Raw genomic sequence first — 20,476 nt, 5'->3', positions numbered from 1 at the left:
ACCAGGGCTGAGCCCGGGCAGGCAAGAAAGGTGTCCGAGCAGCTGCAGCTGGCCATTGTGGTGGAAGGGCAGAGCCTGCAGCCTCCCATCCCCACACGCAGACGCTGGTGTCTCCTCTCCGTGCCCATCACAGGAGGCCCGTGAAGCTGCTCCTGTCATTCTGTTGGGCTATTGTCAGCAGGACAGACGCGTGGCCCAGGAAGCCTGAGAATGTGTTCTGTTGCACAGCACGGTTCCCCATGGCTGCGGCAGCCTCCCTGGCACACACCATCAATCACCCTGGCAGGCAGAGGCACCAGGCTGGAGCAGTACTGGTGAGAAAAGGGATGGCTCCGTCCCCACAAGATAGGGACTGGCAGAGCCCTGTCCCCCGACTCTGCCTCCCCACACGTAGGAAACTTGCCCTGCACAGACCACTTCCTTCTGTGGACCTGGAAAAGCAGAAATACCACGCATTTCTAGGGGGGAGCAGGGGGCTGCTCCCACTATAAAGAAGTCAGAAGCTCAGTTCCCCTGCTCTAGCCCACAGGGTTATTCTCCCTCCTGGGACAAGGAAGAAAACCCAGGGCTCATGGTTCATGGTGTTTACACTGTGGTGGCACGTGGAGCCAAGCACTGGCCAAAAAATGCCAGACTAGGAGACACTCCATGTGGCTGCTTTTCCCAGCAGGGAAAGCAGCTAGAGCGGTGCAGGGCATGTGGAGCCAGCCGTGCCACACAGGGAAACAGCTGGAGCAAAGCAGTTGCGGGGTAGCTGCGGCAGCAGGGCAGCACAGGAGGGTTGTGGCAGCGGCCGGGGAGGCGGCTGAGGCAGGGCTGGGCCGGCACAGGCAGGTGGATGCCAAGGAGAGCAACAGTGAAATGTGTGGGACAGAGCAAGGACAGATCCAGCTGCAGGAAGTCCCTGAGCAGGAAGGACAGGACAGATCAGCAGTGGAGCAGGGAAAAGGCCTGGGGGTGAGCAGGAAGCAGGAGGAAACCGGGGATAAGTGGGAGAGCTCAGGAGAGGGAGAAACGTGAAGGGGTACAAGAGGCGCTGGGCATACGGTCACTGAGAGGCTGCACTTCGCTGCTCCTCCGGAGGACAGACCCCACAGTCCAGGCAGGGGTGGGCGCATGGGGAGAATCAAAGCCCTACATCCACAGCATCCATCCAGCCTGGTGATGGCTGTGAGGAGAGATCCGAGCCTGTACCAGTGGGGCCCATCCTGGCAGCAACTGCTTGTGTGGGGGGAATTGGACCCATGATCTTTGTATGGAGTGGGGCTGAATATATGGGGAGATCAGATCCCCACACCCTTTGTCCATCTGCTCAGGGACTGGGTGCCATGAGGAGGCAGAGAGTCCTGCAGCTACAAGGGGCATCAGGCAGGGCCCAGGGGAGAAAGTGAGTCGTGCATTTACAATGTGCATCCAGGTGGGACCCAGGGGAGGAAGAGTCTCTCGTCTACAAGGAGCATCCAGGCAGGGCCCGGGGTAGGGGATGATCAGAGCACTGTCTCCACAGGCTCTGTCCAAGCCGTGCACCGGGAGCTCAGGTCCCCATAGCCCATGCAGGCGCGTACAGCGATGCCAGCTCGGCACCCACGGACCCTCCAGCGGCCGGGGCCGGTGCATGCGGACATCACGGCGTGCGGGATCCCCGCTGCCCGCCGGTGCGAGCTGGGGGGGTGCGGGGGCTCCGGCAGGTCTCGGCGGCGGCGGCGGGTCCCAAGGAGTTAAGGGCTGTCCCCGCCCCGGCTCCGCCCCGCCGGTGCCAGGGCTCGGGGCGGCGGAGGCGCAGCGCCGGGCCGCGGCGGGGGTCGGGGCGCCGCCGCGCCGCTGCCGGGCCATGAGCGCCGTGCGCCCCGCCGCGCCGCCCGCCCCGCGCCGCCGCCGCCGCTAGCATCGCCCCGGGGGCCGGGGTGGGCGGGGGGGGGGGGGGAAGGCGGCGGCGCCCCGGCCGCGGGGCTCCCCGGCCGCACCGCGCCCGGCCGGGGATGTGAATGGCGCTGGGGGTGCTCGGCGGGACCGACATGGAGTGGGAGAAGCTGCCGCGGCGGCCCGGGGAGGGCGAAGGGGAGGCGGCGGGGCCCTGGCCGGGCTGCGGGCGGCTGCGGCCCTCCTCGTACCGGGCGCTGCGCAGCGCCGTCTCCACCCTGGCGCGCATCGACGACTTCTACTGCGAGAAGATCGGGGCCGGCTTCTTCTCCGAGGTCTTCAAGGTGTGCGGGGCGGGAGCGGGGATGGCGGTTTCCGAGGCATCCCGCCGGGTTTGGGCATCCCCCCGGGTTTGGGCATCCCCCGGGGACCGCGGTTCCCACGCAGCCCGGGGGTGCGGAGGTGGGGGGGGGGTCCGGCCCCCCGTCCTGGCAGCTGGGCGAGGTCGCGGGGGGTGATGCGAGGCGGTGCCGTGCGGCGGGGACCTGGGGTGCCGGGGAGCCCCTTCCGCGCAGCGGGTGTTGTTCCTCCATCCCTCCGTGCAGGGGGAGGGGAGCGCCGGCTCTGTTTACAGCCCGGGAAGGCTGAGGGCTCCGAAGCGCTGCGGTGTGGGTCACAGCGGGGCCGCCTGGGGGGTCGGGGCAACGGTGGGGTTGCGGGCAGCCCAGCCCCGGGGACCCCCGTCAAAAGCCTGGAGCCCCGACCCCGCCAGGCCCAGGGTGTGCCTGTGGCAGGGGATGCAAGCAGTGTTTGTAGCCGGTCCGAAGTGATTTCCAGCATTGCTGGGCCTGCCCCAGCCTGCGCTGAGCAGGTAGATATGCAGGGAGCTCCCCCCGGGAGCCTCCCGAAGGTGACCGGCTCTGGGAGAGGGCTCTGATGCTGTAAAGCAGTGCAGGGGCTAGCTCCCAGCTGGGACCCCGGAGCTGCCTTTGTCCTCCGTCTTCTGGGACTGCCAGAGTGGGGATGCCTGTGTGTGGCCTGCACCAAGGTTAAGGTGCTGGTGGGGAGCTCAGGGTCCCAACAGTGCGGCAGAGGTGCATGGTGACAGTAGCCTGCCAGCCCATGCGCTGCTGCCAGGGCTGAGGGGCTGTACCCTGCCCCACTGCCACGGCCACCTCTCCCAGTCCAAGGGGAGGTGTGTGAACATGTTGTTTTCGTCCTCAGCATCACGTAAGGTGCCACAAGCCATTGGGCAAGGACTGCCCTTAGATGTGCTTCAAGCAGGGGCTTCACCCCACTCAAAGAGCAGCTTTGGGCTGGACAGAACCCCTACTACCTCCCACCACAGTCGCTGGGGTCCCAGGCAGCACTGTGGTGTGTCCCCTGCATGGGACCACACTCCCACATGCAACACATCCTAGCTGGACCCTGGGGTCCCTCTCCAGCCCTGCCACCATCTCCCACTCAGCAGGGAGACCCCAAGACCCGGCTCATCTGCAGCCACAAGAGAGGTGTCCTGCGAGGAGCCGCGGTGGGCGTGCAGAGAGGTCCTTATCCTCCGTGCTCCCTCCTGCCCTTATGGAGCCGTGGCCTCTCCACTGGCCGGGTTCCTGCTATTGATCTCTGGCTTGGAGCGTGCGGCAGCACCTCGGAGCAGAGGGAGGCATTTAATAATGTCAGGCTCTTTAATAATGGATGCTCCCCTGTCTCGGCCAGGCCACGATCTCTCCTTGCCTCGCTGTTTCTGTTTCCCCGGGCCCTGCGGGAGCCACAAAATGCGCCTTCTCCCACCCGTTGTTCATGTTCTTGTGGGGCCACTTGCATGTAGGATTTGGGGGAGTGGTGGAGGTTGCGGGGTGAGAGCGGGATTAGGCAGCAGGAGCCAACGTGAGGAGGCAGGGGCAGGAGGGGGCCAGATGGGGCTTTGTGCTCGCACGGTGGGTTTAGTCCAAGATCTCAGCAGGATGGCGGGGCAGGCCCGGGATCTGAGCTGGGGTTTGGCTGCCTGAGCTTGCGAGGAGGATGAAGCTTGGCAGGGCAGCGCAGGACCCGTTTTCCTCCCACCTCCCTTGTTCCTGCTGTTGCTTTCCATGGCCGTGGGCATTCGCAGCTCCCTCCTCCATGTGGCTGCTGGGTCCTGCCTCATTCCAGCCTTTGTGGGCGTGGGGGACGGGGAGGGGACCTGGACATCTCTGTCCCTACGCAGGTAGCTCAGCCCTGGTGTGCAGCCGAGCCAGGGCCAGGCGGGGTGCTGAGGTACCGGCACAGGTGCCTGACTGTTTTCCAGCATTAAAGCCAAAGGGCTCAGCATGTCTGAGCCCTGGTGTCCCAAGCTCGCCCCTGGGTTGAGCCTTATCCTGCTCCAGCCAAGCGCTTCTCTTGGAAAGGCTGTCCAGAGTGGACAGGAGACACCAGTGATGAAAAACTGCCCTTTTCCCCAGGGTTTGTTCCCAGCTGATCCCCTGCTGTGCTGCAGAGCTGGGCTATTTCCCTCCGGAGCCGCTGGTTCCCATTGCCTTTCCCTGTGCGATTTCAGAGGCACCAGGCCCACCCGTTTTGTCGGGTGCACGGCCGTTGCAGTGAGCTGCCTCACCATCTCCAGTAGACTGAGCAGATTGAACCGGGTGTGTTTGTGCCAGACATTTTCTCCAGCCCTTAAACCACTGTTACATCTCTTCCCCAAATCCCTCTCTTACTTTCCTGTGTGCGGTCTACAGCAGACGCGGGGGCTGCGGGCAGCATCCTGGCTTTGCTCTCCTGGGGGCTGTATCTGGACGTCTTCACTCATCCTATTCTGCACCTTATGCCCCGCTGTCGCACATCCTCTTGGAAATGCTCCTTCCCAGGGTGCAGCCCTTCGGTGTGCTCAGCCCAGTGCCCCATTTCCATGGTGCCAGGGAGTGGGATTAGGGGCTCCCAACACAGACAGAGCTCGGGAGAGGGCTTCAGCACCACTGCAGCCTGCCTGTCTCTGCTTGCTTCCCCGCCAACCTTTGAGATTTTTATATTTACTCCCAATTTACCAGTGCAGCTAATGACAAAACTCCTTCCCTCTTATCTGCTGCCCTTCATTACTGGACCTTGCCTTGTTTTACAAGGGAGGGTGGAGCTGTGTGACACAGATGGGGAAACTAAGGCAGGCGGGGAGGAAGTGAATTTGCCGAGGTCAGCCAGCCGCGGCGAGGCCGGGAGCAGCCCTGGCTGTCACCACTCGGGAGCCCTGGACACTGGAAACACATTGTGCTGGCTAGCCTGGGACCCGCCGGCACCTCTCCTGCGCTGTCACGGGGCGTGCTCCGGGATTGCCGGTGAGGACCGGCGATGCCCCGGCTCCCAGTGTGCCCGCAGTGCCGCACCTGGGAGCGCGGGAGGTGAGGGCTGCTGATGCTCAAGCATTCGTCGGGAGCGGGTGCTACGTGCCCTGCTCCTTTCGTTTCCCCAGAGGAAGTCTGTCTTGATTGACTCTGCCTTTTCGGAATGATGAGCAGGTTTTCCAGTCCCACCCAGTAAAAGACCTGTTGCGCTACTGGCATTCCCGCGAGCTCAGATGCAGCTGTTGCGGGCGGCTATGGGATTACCGGCGGCGTTGCTAGCTCCCTTACCTGCCCTCCCGTCTTTCCCCGCTGGGCTCCCCAGGGCAAGGGGTGCAGTTTGATGTCTCTCTGTGACTGTGCCTTGCCTGCGCCTGGCTGGGGCAAGGGGACGGGCGCTGAGTGGGGTGATGTGCGAGCCTGTCCCCAGCATGGGGTGCACGGGGGCTGGCTGCTGAGACCCCCGGGTGGGGGGACTAGCGGGGGGGCTTCATCCCATGCCTAGACGGGAGTGCCAGTTGCAGGGAAGGAGCAGGCCGTCTGCTCGCTCTGATTAGCATGCTCTTTAAATAAGACTCTAATTTCCGCTGTTAAAAGAGCTCGGATCCCTTGTGCCCAGGCTGGGGCCACAGCCAGCCCCGTCCCATCCCCCAGCCCCGTGCACTGGCAACAGATGGGGACCGACACGCCGCGGCACCCCGGCTTGGCTGTGGTGCCCCTGCAAAGCACCCAGCAGAGGGGCTATGTGGGGTGCTGGGGGGCATCGGTGAGGGGTGAGGGCTTGCCTGGTTCCTGGGTGGGGGCTGGCTGCTTGTCCTCCCCCCGCACCCCGGCGCGGCTGCCCGGCTGAGCTCAGCTCCGGGGAATGCGCTGGGATTCCTGGGCACCATGCCAAAGCGTGGCGAGGCGAGGGGGACGCCGTCCTGCCCAGGGAGGCTCTGCTGCCCGCTGCCTTCCCCGGATGACAGCGGAGAAGGAAACCCCCTTAGCCAGGGGCTGCATCCCGCCTGGGGTCGTGGCTTGCTCCCTCCTCTGCTATGCCAGCTTCCGGAGGGCGGCCAAGGCGCCGGGCTGGTGCTAGCACCTGACTGGACTGGCTAAACTGGCCAACGCATGTGGGAGGCTGTGGGAAGCCCAAGGGAGCATAACCCCTTCTATGCTGGCCCAGGCAGGGACTGGCCTCAAGCCGCAGAACATGCAAGGGAGAGGGCAGCACGGGGCCTTGAAAGCAAGCTCAAGGGCGCTGGACACCCTCGAGGAGGTCGTGCCCCGTGTGCGTGGGGCTGGGGCTGTCCTGGGAGCACCTGGAGCCCTCCCTGCCCCTGGGAGCAGAGGCCTGGAGCAGGGCACCGGGGCAGGCCTATGCTGGCTGGGGGCTCCTGGGGTCCCTGGGAGAAATCATGGGGAAGGGGCTTTCACTGGACCTTCCCTTCCCAAGGCTGCCTCTCCTCCAGGATTAAGGCGTTACACACTGTGCATCTGCACTCGGACCTGACCCAGCCTATTGCAATGGCAGGAGGCTTATTAACGAGAAATTAAGCCACAGGCACATCCCAGCTGTATGGGGCTGAGCCAGTGCTGATGCAGGGACACTGCTGCTGATGGGTACGTGGCCAGCCCCACTATGCATGGCCACCGAGTGCCAGACTGTGCGTGCTGCCCGGCGTTCTTGTCATGGGCGCACGGCGCCGGAGCCTCGCCGCCCACAGCCATCCCGGCGGGACCGAGCCTGTCTGCGCTGTCGAGCCAGGTCCTGGCGCCTGGCAGCTGCTGGTGCCAGCCAAACCAACCAAGCCAGTCCTGCCAGCCCAGCGTAGCGTGGGAAGGGAAGGCAGCACGGCCACCAGATGAACTGGGTTCAGAGCGCTGGGCTTTGCTGGGCAGCACCCAACGCCAGGGACTTGGTGGGGCTGGGGGGTCCCACTGGCTCTGGCTCCCTTGGCCCATGGCTCTGCAAGGAGCTGGAGGGGCAAAGGGAGACCCTGCCCACCCTGTTTTGGCCAGGCAGGTCCCCATCTTAAAGCCACCGAAGCCAGGCTGGGAGCCCCGTTTCTGTGTCTGGTGCTGCCTCCAGCTGCCCCGCACATGGGGATGGGGTGGAGGGAAGGCAGCGATGGTGGGGATGGGGTCGGGGTGCCCTTTGCCCTGGCTGCTGGTGCAGGTGTGGGCAAGGAGCCTCCGGACACCAGGGTGGGACTGACAGCAGTGCCAGTCGCTGCAGGTGGTGGGGTGGTGTGAGCAGGGTGGTGGGCGCCGGGAGGACCTGGGGTTCCATGAAATGGGGAGCCCTGGGTGTGCACAGGGCTGGAGGAGCCGTGCTCCCCACCGCAGGGACTCCGCTGTCACCTTGGGACGGGCTCTCCCTGAGCCCAGGCGTTTTGTCTGGTACTCAGAGAGGAGGAGGCATGGGGAAACCCATCCTCCCTTCTTCCCCCAGCACGGGGGGGGGGGCTGGGATAGGGACCTATGGTGGCAGGTGTCTGGGGTGTCCCCTCCTTGCTCGTCCAGGGTCCATCTTGATCTCTGCTGCCGTGTGGCCCCTGCCAACGGGCCAGGGGTCCTGGCTGGCTGGCTGGAGCTGGCTGGAGGTGATGCAGGTGTAACCGGAGCGGGGTGCCCACAGGCAGGTGGCTGCTGAATTATTCAGAGTGTCTCCATGAACTCGATGAGCTGGTGGTGGCACAGCGGGGTCGGGCCAGGCTATTGCCTCTCACTTCCACTCTGCCTGGGGCTGGTTTGGCCTTGGTGCACCCAGACATGTAGAGGGATCTTTATAAAGCACTAATTTTCCCCCAGGCCCTTTGATGGGGGGCAGCTGCTGCCCATCCCCTGTGTATTGGATGCTGGATGGATCCCCTTCTCAGCGTGCACCCCAGGACAACTGCTCCCCGAAGCAACACCAGCCATGGGGTGGGAAGAGAGCCCCGGAGGGCCCAGCACACCAGCCTCCCCCCATTGTGACGGGGACAGGGGCCAAGCTGCGAGCAGGATGGGGGGCACTGGGGACCCTGCCTCCCGCCAGCCCCCCGTGTTTTGCCCAGGGAGGTGATCCCTGAGGCGAGGGGGGGTGTGGGGCAGGCCAGGGGCTGGCACTGGCACAGCAGCCTCAACTAGCATTGACTAAAAAGGAGAAGAGCGGGGAGCTGACAGCAGCGCCGAGGAATGCCTGCGCCTCCGTGCACAGCTTGGTGTGTGCTGGGGGGCAGCTGGGATCCACCGGGTTGCCCCCCCCACCATCTGCTGCTCTAGGGGTTCCCATCCCACCCCCAGCGCTTGCTCAGGAGGGGACCTTCAGCACCGGTTCGGCCCCTCCAGCACAGTGCTGGAGCAGGGGATCCTGTGCTCGTCCCTCACCCCGCACGTGCCAGGGGACTGCAGAAGGATGGGGGTGTCCATGCTTGGCCACGCTCCCAGCTGCTGTTCCTGGCAGGGGGCCAGGCCCCCAGCTCGCATGACAGCATTGGGCTGGGGACGGCTAAATATACAGCCTCGTCCGAGTGCCGAGCTCCGCCAGGCTGGGGTCATGCACCGGGGCAGCGTTGGCCACCCCCAGGGCTGGTGGGGGGGGCAATGTGCCCCCTCTGACCTCCACTCCATGCTGGTGGGCTCTGCCTGAGTGGTACTGACCTGAAAAAGCCTTCCCCGGTGTGCCCCAACCCTGCACCCGCCTGTCCTTGCAGCAGGGTTGGGGTCACAGCTTGTAGGAGCTGCCGTTGCCTCTCTGGGAGGGCTGGGCAGTGTAGCGTGGCGGGGGGAGAACGACAAGCGGGGTGCCCCGGGGAGAATGGGGGTGTGCGTCATTGACACCGGGGGTCCTTGGGGTGCTGCTGTGCCGGGAGAGCCCCTCCTAGCCCTAGCAGTCACTGGGCTGCCCCATGCCTCGGGTGCGTGGGGTGCTCAGCTCCTACCTCTTGGGCTGGGGTGGGTGTCAGGTGCAGGCGGTGTCGGGGGGGGGCTAGAGAGACACGTGAGTCTTAGCCTCCCCTGCACCCACCTCCAGGTGCGGCATCGCCAGTCGGGGCAGATCATGGTGCTGAAGATGAACAAGCTGACCAGCAACCGGGGCAACATGCTGCGGGAGGTGCAGCTGATGAACCGCCTCTCGCACCCCAACATCCTCAGGTAGGACCTGCTCCCCCGCTGCCATCCCTGTTGCCCCCTTTTTCCCTAGCCTGGGGGGTTTGGAGCTACCACCGGTGCTGGATGAGCTCCTGGGGCTGGTCTCCGCCACGGCCACCCTCAGGTCCCCTCTGTCCCACAGGTTCATGGGGGTGTGCGTGCACCAGGGACAGCTGCACGCGCTGACGGAGGTGAGAGCGGGGCAACGGCTGTGAGTCTCGGGGTTCCTGCAGGCCTGGGGAGGGGACGGTGATGGCTATGGGGGCACTTTCTCAGGCCGTGGCACATGTGCAGGGCAAGGTCTACTGGGGGGCTGTGCCGTGGGGTGGTTGGGGGATGTGTTGGGATGAGAGATGGGCATCCAGCGTTATGGGAGGGAGGGGGGGAGCCACAGTGATGCAATGGCCTGACTCTTCCCATCAGTACATCAATGGTGGGAACCTGGAGCAGCTGCTGGACAGCCCTGTGCCCCTCTCCTGGTCCATGCGTGTCAAGCTGGCCCTCGACATCGCCCGTGGCCTGCGCTACCTGCACTCCAAGGGCATCTTCCACCGCGACCTCACCTCCAAGGTACAGGATGCTCCAAGGCATCCCATTGCCCTTGTCCCGTACCCACGTTGCTGCCCCAGGCATTGCCGGCTGGGGAGCAGAAGGCTTCGCTGTGCCGGGGCATCCCGGGAGCAGTGGCCGGTGAGGCAGGGCTGGTGCGGTCAGTGTGACAGGAGTCCTCCTGTGCCCCCAGAACTGCCTGGTGCGCTGCGAGGCCAATGGCTACACAGCTGTAGTGGGTGACTTCGGCTTGGCAGAGAAGATTCCCACCTACAGGTACATGGGGAGCGTCCACCCACCTGTCCCCATCCTTGGAATGGGGTGTTTCCAGCCCACTTGGAGCAGGAGCTGGGGAGGGATGGACATTTGGGATGCAGCTAGAAGGGCAGGGATGGGGGTGATGGGGGTGGTCCCCGGTGGTGAGGATTCATGGGGCAGATGGGCACGTTTGGGGCTGGCTGGGAGGAGATGGAGAAGGGGATGGTGTGGGTGGGGAGACATGAGTTTGTGGGGTGCATGGAGAAGGGTTAACCCAGGAAGGGAGATGGAGATGGTGATTTGGGCTGCCCAGTGGGAGGATGGGAGGTCAGACAGGGACAGGGGACTGTGGGCCACCCCTGATGTCCCACCATGTCCCCCAGCGAGGGCAGCGAGAAGGAGCCGCTGGCCGTGGTGGGCTCCCCGTACTGGATGGCGCCCGAGGTGCTGCGAGGGGAGATCTACAACGAGAAGGTGAGGTTCCGTGGCTGCCGTGCGTGGGGCTTTATCCAGGCTTGTGCCACCAGCGGTTTGCAGGATTTGCAGCCCTGGGGGTGTTCAGGCACACAGAGGGAAGGAACTGGGCACCCCTTGGGTGGCGAGGTGGCAGGGCCCCCGGTGTGGTTTCGCAGGGAGGAGGGGGGCTGTGAGTTCACAGAATGGTGGGCACGTCGCCTCGGGACTGCAGGGCCCCCCCATGACTCCCTGCTCTCTGCAGGCCGACGTGTTCGCGTACGGCATCATCCTGTGCGAGACCATCGCTCGCGTCCCCGCTGACCCTGACTACCTGCCCCGCACCGAGGTGATTCCCTGGGACAGGGACGGGGAGGGAGGGTGGCGGGCAGCAGCACCAGGGCTGGGACCACTTCACCAAATGAGGGGGACCATCCTCCTGTGCTGGGCAGAGCCCCGTGTGCAGGAGCTGCCCACATATCAGGGCAAGGGTGCTGTGTCCCAAATGCTGCGCAGGGAGGGATGCTCTCTGCCAATAACCTGTCCTCGGAGCCCGTAGTTGGCCTGGGTGGGAGAAGAGGACATTTGGATTCAGGCAGAGAGCAGGAGGGATCTGTGTCTGAGCCTTGCCCCAACTTGGGGTGACCCCAGGGTCCCCCCTTGCTGTGCCCCAGCAGGGGTTCTGCCAGATCCACAGCCCTGGGTGGCATGCAGTCAGTGCGGGGAGCGGGGGCCAGGCCATTCCGGAGTCCCCTGGGCCGTGTGGTACCCCGTGGGGGACCCAAACTCACTCTTCCTCCTTTCCCTGGCACAGGATTTTGGTCTGGACGTCACCACTTTCCGCACCATGGTGGGAATCGATTGCCCAGCAGCCTTCCTCCAGCTCGCTTTCCACTGCTGCAGTGTGAGCCTCCCATCTCCCCTGCTCTTCCCTGCCGGGGCAGCCGGGCAGGACAGGCAGTCTTGCCTGCACAGGGGGAGAGGCAGGGAGCTACCTTCGCTGGGCAGGGCTCCCTGGGGTGCTTGGGGGGCCGCCGACCTGACGGGGAACCCCTTCTGCCCACAGATGGAGCCCACCTCCCGCCCCTCGTTCCTGGAAATCACACAGTGCCTGGAGGGCGTCCTGCAGCACCAGCCGGGCGCCGAGGGTGCCGGAGCCACCCTCTTCGGCGGCGGGGAGAGCCTGCCCGCGCCTGGGACGGCGGCCACGCTCAACGGTATGTGGGTGCCCTAGGGACAGGCCATAGAGGGGTACAAGGAGGGGGGATGCGGGGTGTCCCATCCTACCCCGGCAGCTATAAGGGAAGGAGACGGGGGTTGCATGAGGTCTGCAGGATGGAGCTGTTTGCTGTTCCCACTTCGGGGTGTGCCCCTGGGTTGTTGGGTGCCCAGCACCCCATGGCACCCTGCACCGGCAGCTGCTGGCAGCTGGTGACCCGCTCCTGTGCCCGTGCCCAGGGGTAGCCAGGAGGGCAGCTGGCCACGCCGAGCAGTCACCCCTGCGCGAGCTGGGGACGCAGCACCTGCAGCCGGACCAGCGCCTGTCCCGCAGCCAGTCCGACATGTTCCCCCCCAAATCGCCTGCCCTGCTGCGGCCGCCAGAGCCTTACGGTGGGGCCAGGACCAAGGAGATGTCCCCCCGCATCAACCCCTTCTCCCAGCGTGAGGACCTGAAGGGGGGGAAGATCAAGCTCTTTGACACACCGAGCAAGTCAGTCATCTCGCTCACCTTCGACCTGCCGCCCCCTGCCCCGCTCCAGCTCAGCACCCCCGTGACGCCCGAGCCCACCGTGGAGGTGCAGTGTGACTTCTCGGCCCCCGCCGCCGCTCCCCGCAAGTGCCACTCGCTGCCCGCCTCCCCCGAGCTGCCCCGTCGGGGGGGGCTGGCGCTGGGTGTGGGGTCCCCCTCTCCTGCCGACGACCCCCAGCCCCCCGCCCTCCTTCCTCCCCCAGCTTGGGGACGAGCCTCCCCCCCCAGCCCTGGGGTGGAGGAGCGGATGGACTGCGGTCCCGACAGCCCCGAGCCACCGCAGGCCTCCCTGCCGCCCCCCAACAGCAACTTCATCCGCACGGCATCCTCAGGCGCCCGACCCTGGCAGCCGGAGCCGCGAGCCCCCAACGGGCTCCTCTTCAACAACAACCACGTGGTGGTCAGCAAACCCCTGGCTTGGGGCAGCGGGCTGGAGCACGGCTTCTCCGAGCTCAGCATCCCCTGTGCGGCGACGCTGGAGCGGACGGAGCGCACAGCCATGCTGCCTGGGCACGGTTCCGGTGCCGTGCTGGAGCAGGACGAGGTGCTGCCCTGCCCCGGCTGCTGCCTGGGTCCCTTCAGCTTCAGTTTCGCCTCTGTCTGTCACCGGCCAGCACCCAGCCCGCCTCGCTACCAGAACCTCAACTGCGAGGCCAAGAGCCTCCTCTGCCACGACCGGGGCCGCCACCAGAAAGCCCCAGGGCCGGTGCTGGCAGAGCCCAGTCTGAAGCTGCCAGAGGCGCAGTCCTAGTGCCGGGGACCCCTGGGGAGCGGGGCTGCGTCCGGCCGCCCCTCGGACCCCCTCACGGCCGCAGCACCGAGCAGGTGCGGGAGCCCAGCGTGTCCCTGCGGTCCGTCCTCGCTCACTCGGCACTTGGTGGCCGCCGGTGGCCACGGTGCCCCGTGCCATGGCCGCCATGGCGCTGCCCGGGCGCTTGGACGCCTGTCCCGCCGGGATCGGCCTCAGGGGTCTGCGGGGAGCCCGGGGGGCGGGCTGGGTCCCAGCCAGGGACTGAAGTGCAATAACACCCCTGCCCCGGGCACGCTCCAGCGCTGCCCTGGGCAGCAGGGCTGGTCCCCCGCGGGGCCCCCGGGGCTCAAACCCTGGATGTGGGACCCCCCTTCCCCGAGTGCTCATCCCTCTGCGGGCTCTCACAGAGTGGTGTGCAATGAGCCTGCTCCCCCAGGAGAACTGGGAACCCCCTGCAGCCCCCCAGACCGGGGGGTGAGCGGGGCTGGGCTGAGGGCAGAGGGGTCAGCGTGTGTATGTGTGTTTTGGGAGACCCTGTGGGGCTGGTGGGTGTCCCCGCGCTTCCCCACAAGCGTGGGGAGCACAGCCAGTCCCTGATGCGGGGAGAGGCGTGCAGGGGGCCGGGAGAGGGGCGATGCCAGTGGGGGAGTGCATGGGGAGGATTGCCAGCGCTGGGATTGCTGGGGTCTGGGTGCTGAGCCGGCACGGGACCCCACGTCTCCCTGGCACATGGGGTCGGGAGCGGGGTGCTGGCACAGGGGCTGGGGTGCCATCCTGGCACCAGGGGGAAGGGGCCAGTGGGCAGCGCGGCCAGGCTGCCCGGGCCCTGGCAAGGGTGGGAGCCGGCTTTCCTCCCTCCTGCGCAATGCACTGGTGAATGCAGAACTGTTGTGTTTTTTATTATTATTAATAATAATAATTGCTAGTAATATATACCCAGCTTATTTAAAGTGTTCAATAAAAACTGAATGTCCCAGCGACTCAGGCTGCTGCTTCTGTCTCTTGGATGCACATCGGACGCGGAGGGGAGCCTGGCCCCAAAAGGTTCCACGGGTTGCCTGGGGCTTCTGGGGGGCCCCTTGGGGACCACAAGGCAGCCTGGCTCAGCCCAAGATCTCAATGCCCCTGAAGTGGCCATCTCAGTTGAAATGGCTTTGGTCAAACTCCCATTTGTTATTTAGGTTCTTTGGGCTCATGCCCTTAAGTCCGTGTTTCTGGTGGTACACAAGGAAGCAAAAAGCAAGCAAGCTGTGTCTCTTTATTGCTACAAAATGAGTTCAGCCAGCAGACAGAGGAGTAACATGTGCCACCTCCAAAAAGCCTGCCTTTAACACGCTTTTGCTCTTCAAGCAAACTAATTCACATAGCAATTAATCAACTATATATGGCATACATGACCCCATAATAAACTGAGAGCGTCTTCGCCTGGTTGAACATGACTTCCTCTGCTCTTGCCTGGCTGCAATGTTACATCAGAGCTATTTTGCTTAATCTTCTCATGTGCATGTGTGCAGTAACTATTTAAAGTCCTGATGACTTGTCTCACAAAGCGTCAGTCCGCTACAAGTGGCGGAGTTGCTTTTGCTTTTGAAAGGCACATCGTACAATCCTAAAGGTCATTGCCCTAATTAGCAAAAAAACCCCAAATGCCAGTACAGGCACCATCCAGTTCAGGCGCATCTTCCCTCCTTGGGCGCCGAGGCTTTGACGAGGCTGTTGCTTACTGGGTTGCCTGAAAGCTGCTCCTGGGATGGGGCCAGGCAGAAAGTCCCTGCTGTGGGGACGGGAACTGCCTGGGTGTGGGGCTGTGCCGTCCCCCAATCCAGTGTCCTTGCATGCCAGCACCGCAGCTCGCTCCGTGCTGGGATGTTGCATGGCTGCAGCGCTGAGCATCGGGACTTGCTCCGCTCTGTGTCTGGGTGCAGGGTCCCCATCGCACACCAGCCCCTGTGCTCAGGAAGACCCAGCGTACTCCATGCAGGTGCGGGGCTGAGCTGCGGTGCCCGTACTGCTCTGCTGAAGCACATCAGCTGGGGGGGGGAACAGCCACTGCCGCTTCCTCCCCCAGCCTGCCGGAGCATCACTGGGCATCGCTGAGAAGCACCTGGGCAGCCCGTAGGCAGGGGTCTGGGAGAGGGAAGGGGGTTGCTCGCATGGATGGGACATCTCGGGCAGGGGTGCAGCAAGGCTGAAGCGGAGGCAGTGCAGGGTGCAGGTGCTGCAAGGGAAGGCAGAGGGTGAGGCTGAGGTGCTGCCCAGCCTCCACCGCACGCAGCGGGGCTGGGAAGGCAGCTTGCAAAGGGGTTTCCCCCATCTTGCCCCTTTGCTGCACCACAGCTTGGGGGTGGTCTCTTGAGCTACCACAGACCAGGGGATCCCATGGCAGCAAAGGGATGGAGGCAGGCTCCGTCCAGCACAGGGAGGTGCCTGCATCCCTCTCCCTTTCCAAGGGAGGGGGTCAGCGTGCCCTACACAGATGCCCAGGCTCCCCGCTTTCCTCCTCGCACACCCCACGGACTCCGCGCACCCCAGGGCTCGGCAGAGCCTGGTGTGGGCACACTCACCACAGCAATGCTGGGGTCAGCGGCCATTGTCACAGGAAAGGGGAGCTTGGCCCTGCCGCCTTCTCGCAGATCCAGAGGTGCAGGTCATCGGGACCAGCGCACTGGGCAGGTTTGATGTTCCCGCGGCTTATTACGGCACAGGACCCATTCAACTTCGACTGCCATGGCCTGGATGGGGAAATGACATATCAGGGGGCTGCCACCGCCCTATCCACTACCCCCTGCCAAGGCAGCTGCAGCTGCTGATGGCTGCCTCTCTTACACGGGCGGGGTTGAATGCTGCAGTCAAAGGGGGTATGCCCCAGGCCTCCCCCACTGATTTCAGCTGACACATCCCTGCCCTTCCTCGGGCAGGCTGAGAAACCCCTCTGCAAAAGGTTTGCATCGCTTGCGACTCCCCTCAGCCTCTCCCCTGCTTGAATCTCAGCCTGGTTGCTGGGACATATTTCATCCCTGCCGTGCCCAGCAGTGGGGAGAGCCCGGTCCTCCCCGAGGGCACGTAGATGGTTGGAGGAGCTGCCCTGGGCTGTGGGACCACGGTGGGGTGCAGACCCCTACAGCGGGACTGAGGATGGAGGGGCAGGCAGCGGGCAGGGGCTGGGTACCCAGCACAGAGCCAGACGGGTCTGTTCCTCCCCACTGCTCTCAGACACCGCAAGAGGAAGCAGTGGCATGCTGGGGGGGGGGTGCACGTGGCAGGGAGGAGCCCGGGACCCTCTGTGGGCGGGAAGGCTTGAGGCACGCGGGGGATAGAGGTGGTGTTCAAACACTTTGTCTAGACCCCAAATAAAACTTGCGGTTTCTTTTGTCCCCTCTCGCTGCCTCCTGCTTGCGCATGCCCTGCACGTGCCCCCCAAGTCTTGGCTTTCCGTTTGCATCTCAGCCCTTCAGCATCTCATCACACCACTGCACCCACCTCCCCTCGGCCTCAGCTGCTTTGATGCTCTTTGTTGCCCAGTGCTTGTGCCTGGGACTGGGTACCACTGGGATTTAAAACACTTCCTAAAGCTGTGCTGGAGGAGAGGGGGTTTCGGCAACAGGCTGTGCTGCCGTGTACCTTTCATAAAGGGAGCCGTCCACCCAGAACCAGGCATCCGAGACCCCCTCGCCATCTGGGTCCTCTTCCTCCAGCCAGCCGTAGTCGTACCAGGGGAAACTGCTCTTCTGCAGCCCGATCCAGTATGGGATGTCCGCATTCTTCAGAAAGGTCTGGGGAAGGAGAAAAAGGGCCTTTCAGGGGTTTTTCCATGGTGCCTATGTGCTGCGGTGTTTGCAGGGGGTGGCCATCTCCCCAAGGAGCCCCTGGGCTGGAGCTCCTTGGGGCAGGGCAGCTGAGCAGCTCCTGAGGATCTTCCAGCTTGGGCAGCATCCAGGGGTGCCAGAGCGTCTCTGCCCCATGTCCACTAGCCACGTGCTCCAGAGATCAGCCTTGCACCCTCCAATGTTTCAGGAGGCCAGGGACCCCCAGAGCGGTGCTGGCCCACCTGGGGAGGCCAGGGCTGGATGCACAAGCTCCTGCCCTCAGCTCCCCCAGCACCCTACCGGCACGGTCCAGCGACTCCAAGATTTGGTGATCAGGAGCTGGGAATATTTCTTCTCGCACTCATCTCTGCTGTCCTCCCATGTCTTCTTCTCCGACGAGATGAAGAGGCACTTGCCCCTGTACAGCAGCCAGCCCGAAGGGCAGCAGTCTGGTGGCAGGGGCACAGCTCAGGTGCTTGCTCAGCCACAGATGCCCTGGGGGGGGACTGGGAACAGCCCCACATCTTCCCAGCAGACATCACAGGCTCAGCCTCTGTTCCAGGCATAGCTTCAGTCTTTGGACCACCGTTTCCCCACCATGTGGCCAAAAAAGCCAATGCTCGTGCCTTGGCACTGCACCTGCTGAGGGGTACCAGTCCCCTGGGGCACCCCATCCCTGCTCCACCATCACCCTACCTATAGCCGTGCAGGAGCGCAGGATGGCCACAGTGCTTTCGCTGTTGTTGAGCTTTCCCTGCACCTCCTGCATCTCCTTCTCCGTCTTCCCCAGGACCCCCATGACGCGTCCCAGCTCGGTGTTCAGGCTCCCCAGCTCCAGCCGGCTGCTGTTGCCCTCCCGCCACGCTCGCTGCAGCTCCGCTCTGGCCCACGCCAGCTCCAGCCGCATCTGCTCCAGGCTCTGCTCCCGGGCGCTCACCTCCTGCGAGAGGCGGCCCTGCTCGGCCGCGTGCTCCTGGGAGGTGTCCTGCAGCCTGCGGGTGACCTGCCAGTCTGGGGACAAGGCTGGTGAGCTGTGGCATGGGCATGGGACAGCCCGGGCAGGGGGACATGGGACTGACCCTGCTCGGGGGATAGGCTATGCAGGGCAAGGCAGGGAGGTGTCCATGCTGGATGGGAAAGGGTAGGAAAGACACGTCAGGGAAGTGTACGGTCAGGGGCTGGGCAGGACCTGGCAGGGGAGAGCAGGGCAAGGCAGGACAGGGTGTAGGAGCAGAGAGAGCAGAGCAGGGCAGGGGAGGGTGCAGCAATACGAGGCTGAGCAATGCCTGGAAGGGAGGAGAAAGGAGCAGAATCGGAGAACGAGGTGGGGAAGGTGGGTGATGGGAGGTAAGGGAGGCACCCATGACATGCGAGGGATACAGGCCAGCTTGTGGCAGACAGGGCAGAGGGAACCAGCCATGAACACTGTACGTGAGCATGCCTCCATTCATCCTCCCTCTTCACCCATGGCACCCACCCCAGCCTAGCTGCCTCCCTCTCCCCGTCCTGCCCAGCCACCCCCAGCCCCAGAAGTGCCCACCCCCTCAACTCACAACAAGCCCCCAGAGCCACAGTGGACACCAGCAGCACCAGGCAGGTTGCCAGCAGCCCCACAGAGATGCACCACCGCCAGGACCAGCGCCCTGCAAGACACAACCGACCACAAGCATCACCTGGTGAGCCAGGAAACCCCCGCCAGCCCCCAGACCTCCTGCCTGCAGGCAGCGGAGCAGTAACATGATGGCACAGGTGGCACGGTGTGGGCGCTTCCTCTCTTCAAGGATGGGAGCGGGAGCACCCCAAAACACCACCCACTACCCACGCCAGGACCTCCCCAGGTCCCCTGGTCTCTTGCCGGGCACTCACCTGGGTTGGGCTGGGCCCCGTCCCCGTCCTGCCCCGCCGACACCGACTGCGTGTTCTCGTAGGGGCTCTCTGCCTCGTCCATGCCAAGGGCTGTTGGAGGAAGGCAGGGGAGAGCGGCTGAATCCACAGGGCTGGGCATGGCGGGGGCAGCGTGGGGAGTCTCGCGAGCTCTCACCTGCCTCCAGCGCCTGGCTGGCCATGGTCCGGCCCCCCATCACCTTGGCAAACCTCAGGTCAGCATAAACCACGCTCTGGGCCATGCGGGCAAGCGCTGGGCAAGCCCCGAGCCCTGCTGGTTCCCACCGTGCCCTTGGAATGCCTTTCTGGGAGGGTCCTGCTCCCTGGCGATTGTGCCGTCTCTCGGGGGTGCAAAGGAGAAGTGCAGCCAGTGTCTGCAGAAGCAGAAGTTTGCTCTGAGCTGTAGCAGATGGGACAAGCGAGGCACAGCGGTGAGGACCAGCACCCTCTCATTGGTCCCAGCACCACCAGCCCATCCCCTCCCACGCCCCGAAAGTGCTGACGGTCCCCCCGGGCACATGGCAGAGCCAGGGCAGCACAGCCTGAGGTCAGTGGCAGAGCAAGGATGGAGCCAAATTCCTGGGCCAGGGGAGAGCTGGGAGAGAGCAGGGCCAGCCTGGACACAGGAGCACATTGCCCTGGGGACAGCCCTGTGGAGGGCCGGTGGTCTTTACGGAGGCAGATTTTCCATCCTGGTCTCTGGTAATGGGAATTTCCCCGTGGCGTAACTTGTGCTGCTGCCTCTCATCCTCTCCCTGGTCCCCTTCTAGAAGACCCCGGCTTCAGCATCACTCCAACCCCCCCCCCCCCCCGAGAGTTGCACAGGGCAATGACACTCCGTTTGCCTTCCCTTCCCTAGACCACAACCCTAACACCTGCGGCATCTCCTCCTCGGTCCCAACCTCCAGCCCCTCAGGAGCTCAGAGGTCTCTACTGAACTGCATGCAGAGGAAGGCAGGTTTCAGAAGGGACGCTGAGTTGGGGACCAGCTGGGCACATCTGGACACAGACAGTTCCTGGGACAGGACTGGAGGTGTGCAGGGGTGCTGGTGGAGCACAGCATTGCAAGGCCACTCTCCATCATCTCTGCAAGAGCAGGGTAAGTCCTTCATCACTGGAGAAAGGCAAAAATCGCAGCAAACTTCAAAGGGGACAGGAAGGAGGTTTGGAAAGATAAAGGTTGAGCAGCTTCCACCCAATCCCCAGGAAGAAGATGGAGCACGTCCTCCTGAGCATGCAGTAGTCCAGGCACAGGGAGGACATGCTGGTGACTGGGATTTTCCAAGGGCAAGTGGCACCTGCCCAACCTGCCTGCCTGCTGCTTTGGGAGCACTGGGCTGGGAACGAGGGAAGAGCAATGGAGGCCATTTATCATGACCCTCTGAGGTCTGGGACATGGTCACCTGTGGTGTCCTTGCTGGCAGAGTGGGGGCCAGGAGAAGGGGAGAAGAGCAAGAGGTCATGCTGCAATGTGGTAACCCCTTTTAGGCATTAGGGCAAACATTTCTGCACAGCAGCGATGCTCAAACCCCGGCGCAGAGCACAGAGAGAGGGAACCTCCATCCTGGATGCGGCCAGCCCCAGAGCCACCTGTTCCCACATGGAAGCCAGCCATGGTCTCCCCTGCCCCAGGGATTTGGGTCAATTCTCAGTAGACTGAGCCCTGCAGCTCTGCCCAGCGCCCCAAATCCGAACTGCCCCGCCCCGCCACCATCCCAGGGGACCCTGAGCAATT

General features: G+C 64.2%; 2 protein-coding genes across 2 annotated transcripts; one reads left to right on the top strand and one right to left on the bottom strand.

The window, feature by feature from the left end:
- The first annotated feature begins 1,985 nt into the window (after positions 1-1,985).
- On the top strand, positions 1,986-14,030 carry TESK1 (testis associated actin remodelling kinase 1). The gene is made up of 10 exons (XM_075138442.1): positions 1,986-2,204; positions 9,172-9,293; positions 9,433-9,481; positions 9,714-9,860; positions 10,033-10,115; positions 10,481-10,571; positions 10,816-10,899; positions 11,365-11,454; positions 11,617-11,767; positions 12,009-14,030. The coding sequence occupies exons 1-10, from the start codon at positions 1,986-1,988 to the stop codon at positions 13,049-13,051; spliced, it is 2,079 nt and encodes a 692-aa protein (XP_074994543.1). The 3' UTR covers positions 13,052-14,030.
- Positions 14,031-15,644: 1,614 nt separating this feature from the next.
- Positions 15,645-18,983, bottom strand: LOC142075630 (C-type lectin domain family 12 member B-like). The gene is made up of 7 exons (XM_075137208.1): positions 18,899-18,983; positions 18,724-18,813; positions 18,411-18,500; positions 17,554-17,868; positions 17,158-17,306; positions 16,673-16,824; positions 15,645-15,783 (listed from the first exon to the last, which is right to left on the bottom strand). The coding sequence occupies exons 1-7, from the start codon at positions 18,981-18,983 to the stop codon at positions 15,645-15,647; spliced, it is 1,020 nt and encodes a 339-aa protein (XP_074993309.1).
- Positions 18,984-20,476: the final 1,493 nt, after the last annotated feature.

Source organism: Calonectris borealis, chromosome Z (assembly GCF_964195595.1).
Source record: "Calonectris borealis chromosome Z, bCalBor7.hap1.2, whole genome shotgun sequence".
Lineage (NCBI taxonomy): Eukaryota > Metazoa > Chordata > Aves > Procellariiformes > Procellariidae > Calonectris > Calonectris borealis.
The sequence above is the reverse complement of the archived record's forward strand: the minus strand, read 5'-3'. Positions and strand labels throughout refer to the sequence as shown.

Bases quoted from the DNA above. Each gene is read 5' to 3' on its own strand.
- LOC142075630 (XM_075137208.1), bottom strand. From the start codon at position 18,983: ATGGCCCAGAGCGTGGTTTATGCTGACCTGAGGTTTGCCAAGGTGATG. The intron at 18,814-18,898 runs GTGAGAGCTCGC...TTCCTCCAACAG, and splicing joins CAGCCAGGCGCTGGAGGCAG to CCCTTGGCATGGACGAGGCA. The intron at 18,501-18,723 runs GTGAGTGCCCGG...TGTGTCTTGCAG, and splicing joins CGGGGCCCAGCCCAACCCAG to GGCGCTGGTCCTGGCGGTGG.
- TESK1 (XM_075138442.1), top strand. From the start codon at position 1,986: ATGGCGCTGGGGGTGCTCGGCGGGACCGACATGGAGTGGGAGAAGCTG. The intron at 9,861-10,032 runs GTACAGGATGCT...CTGTGCCCCCAG, and splicing joins ACCGCGACCTCACCTCCAAG to AACTGCCTGGTGCGCTGCGA. The intron at 10,116-10,480 runs GTACATGGGGAG...CATGTCCCCCAG, and splicing joins GAGAAGATTCCCACCTACAG to CGAGGGCAGCGAGAAGGAGC.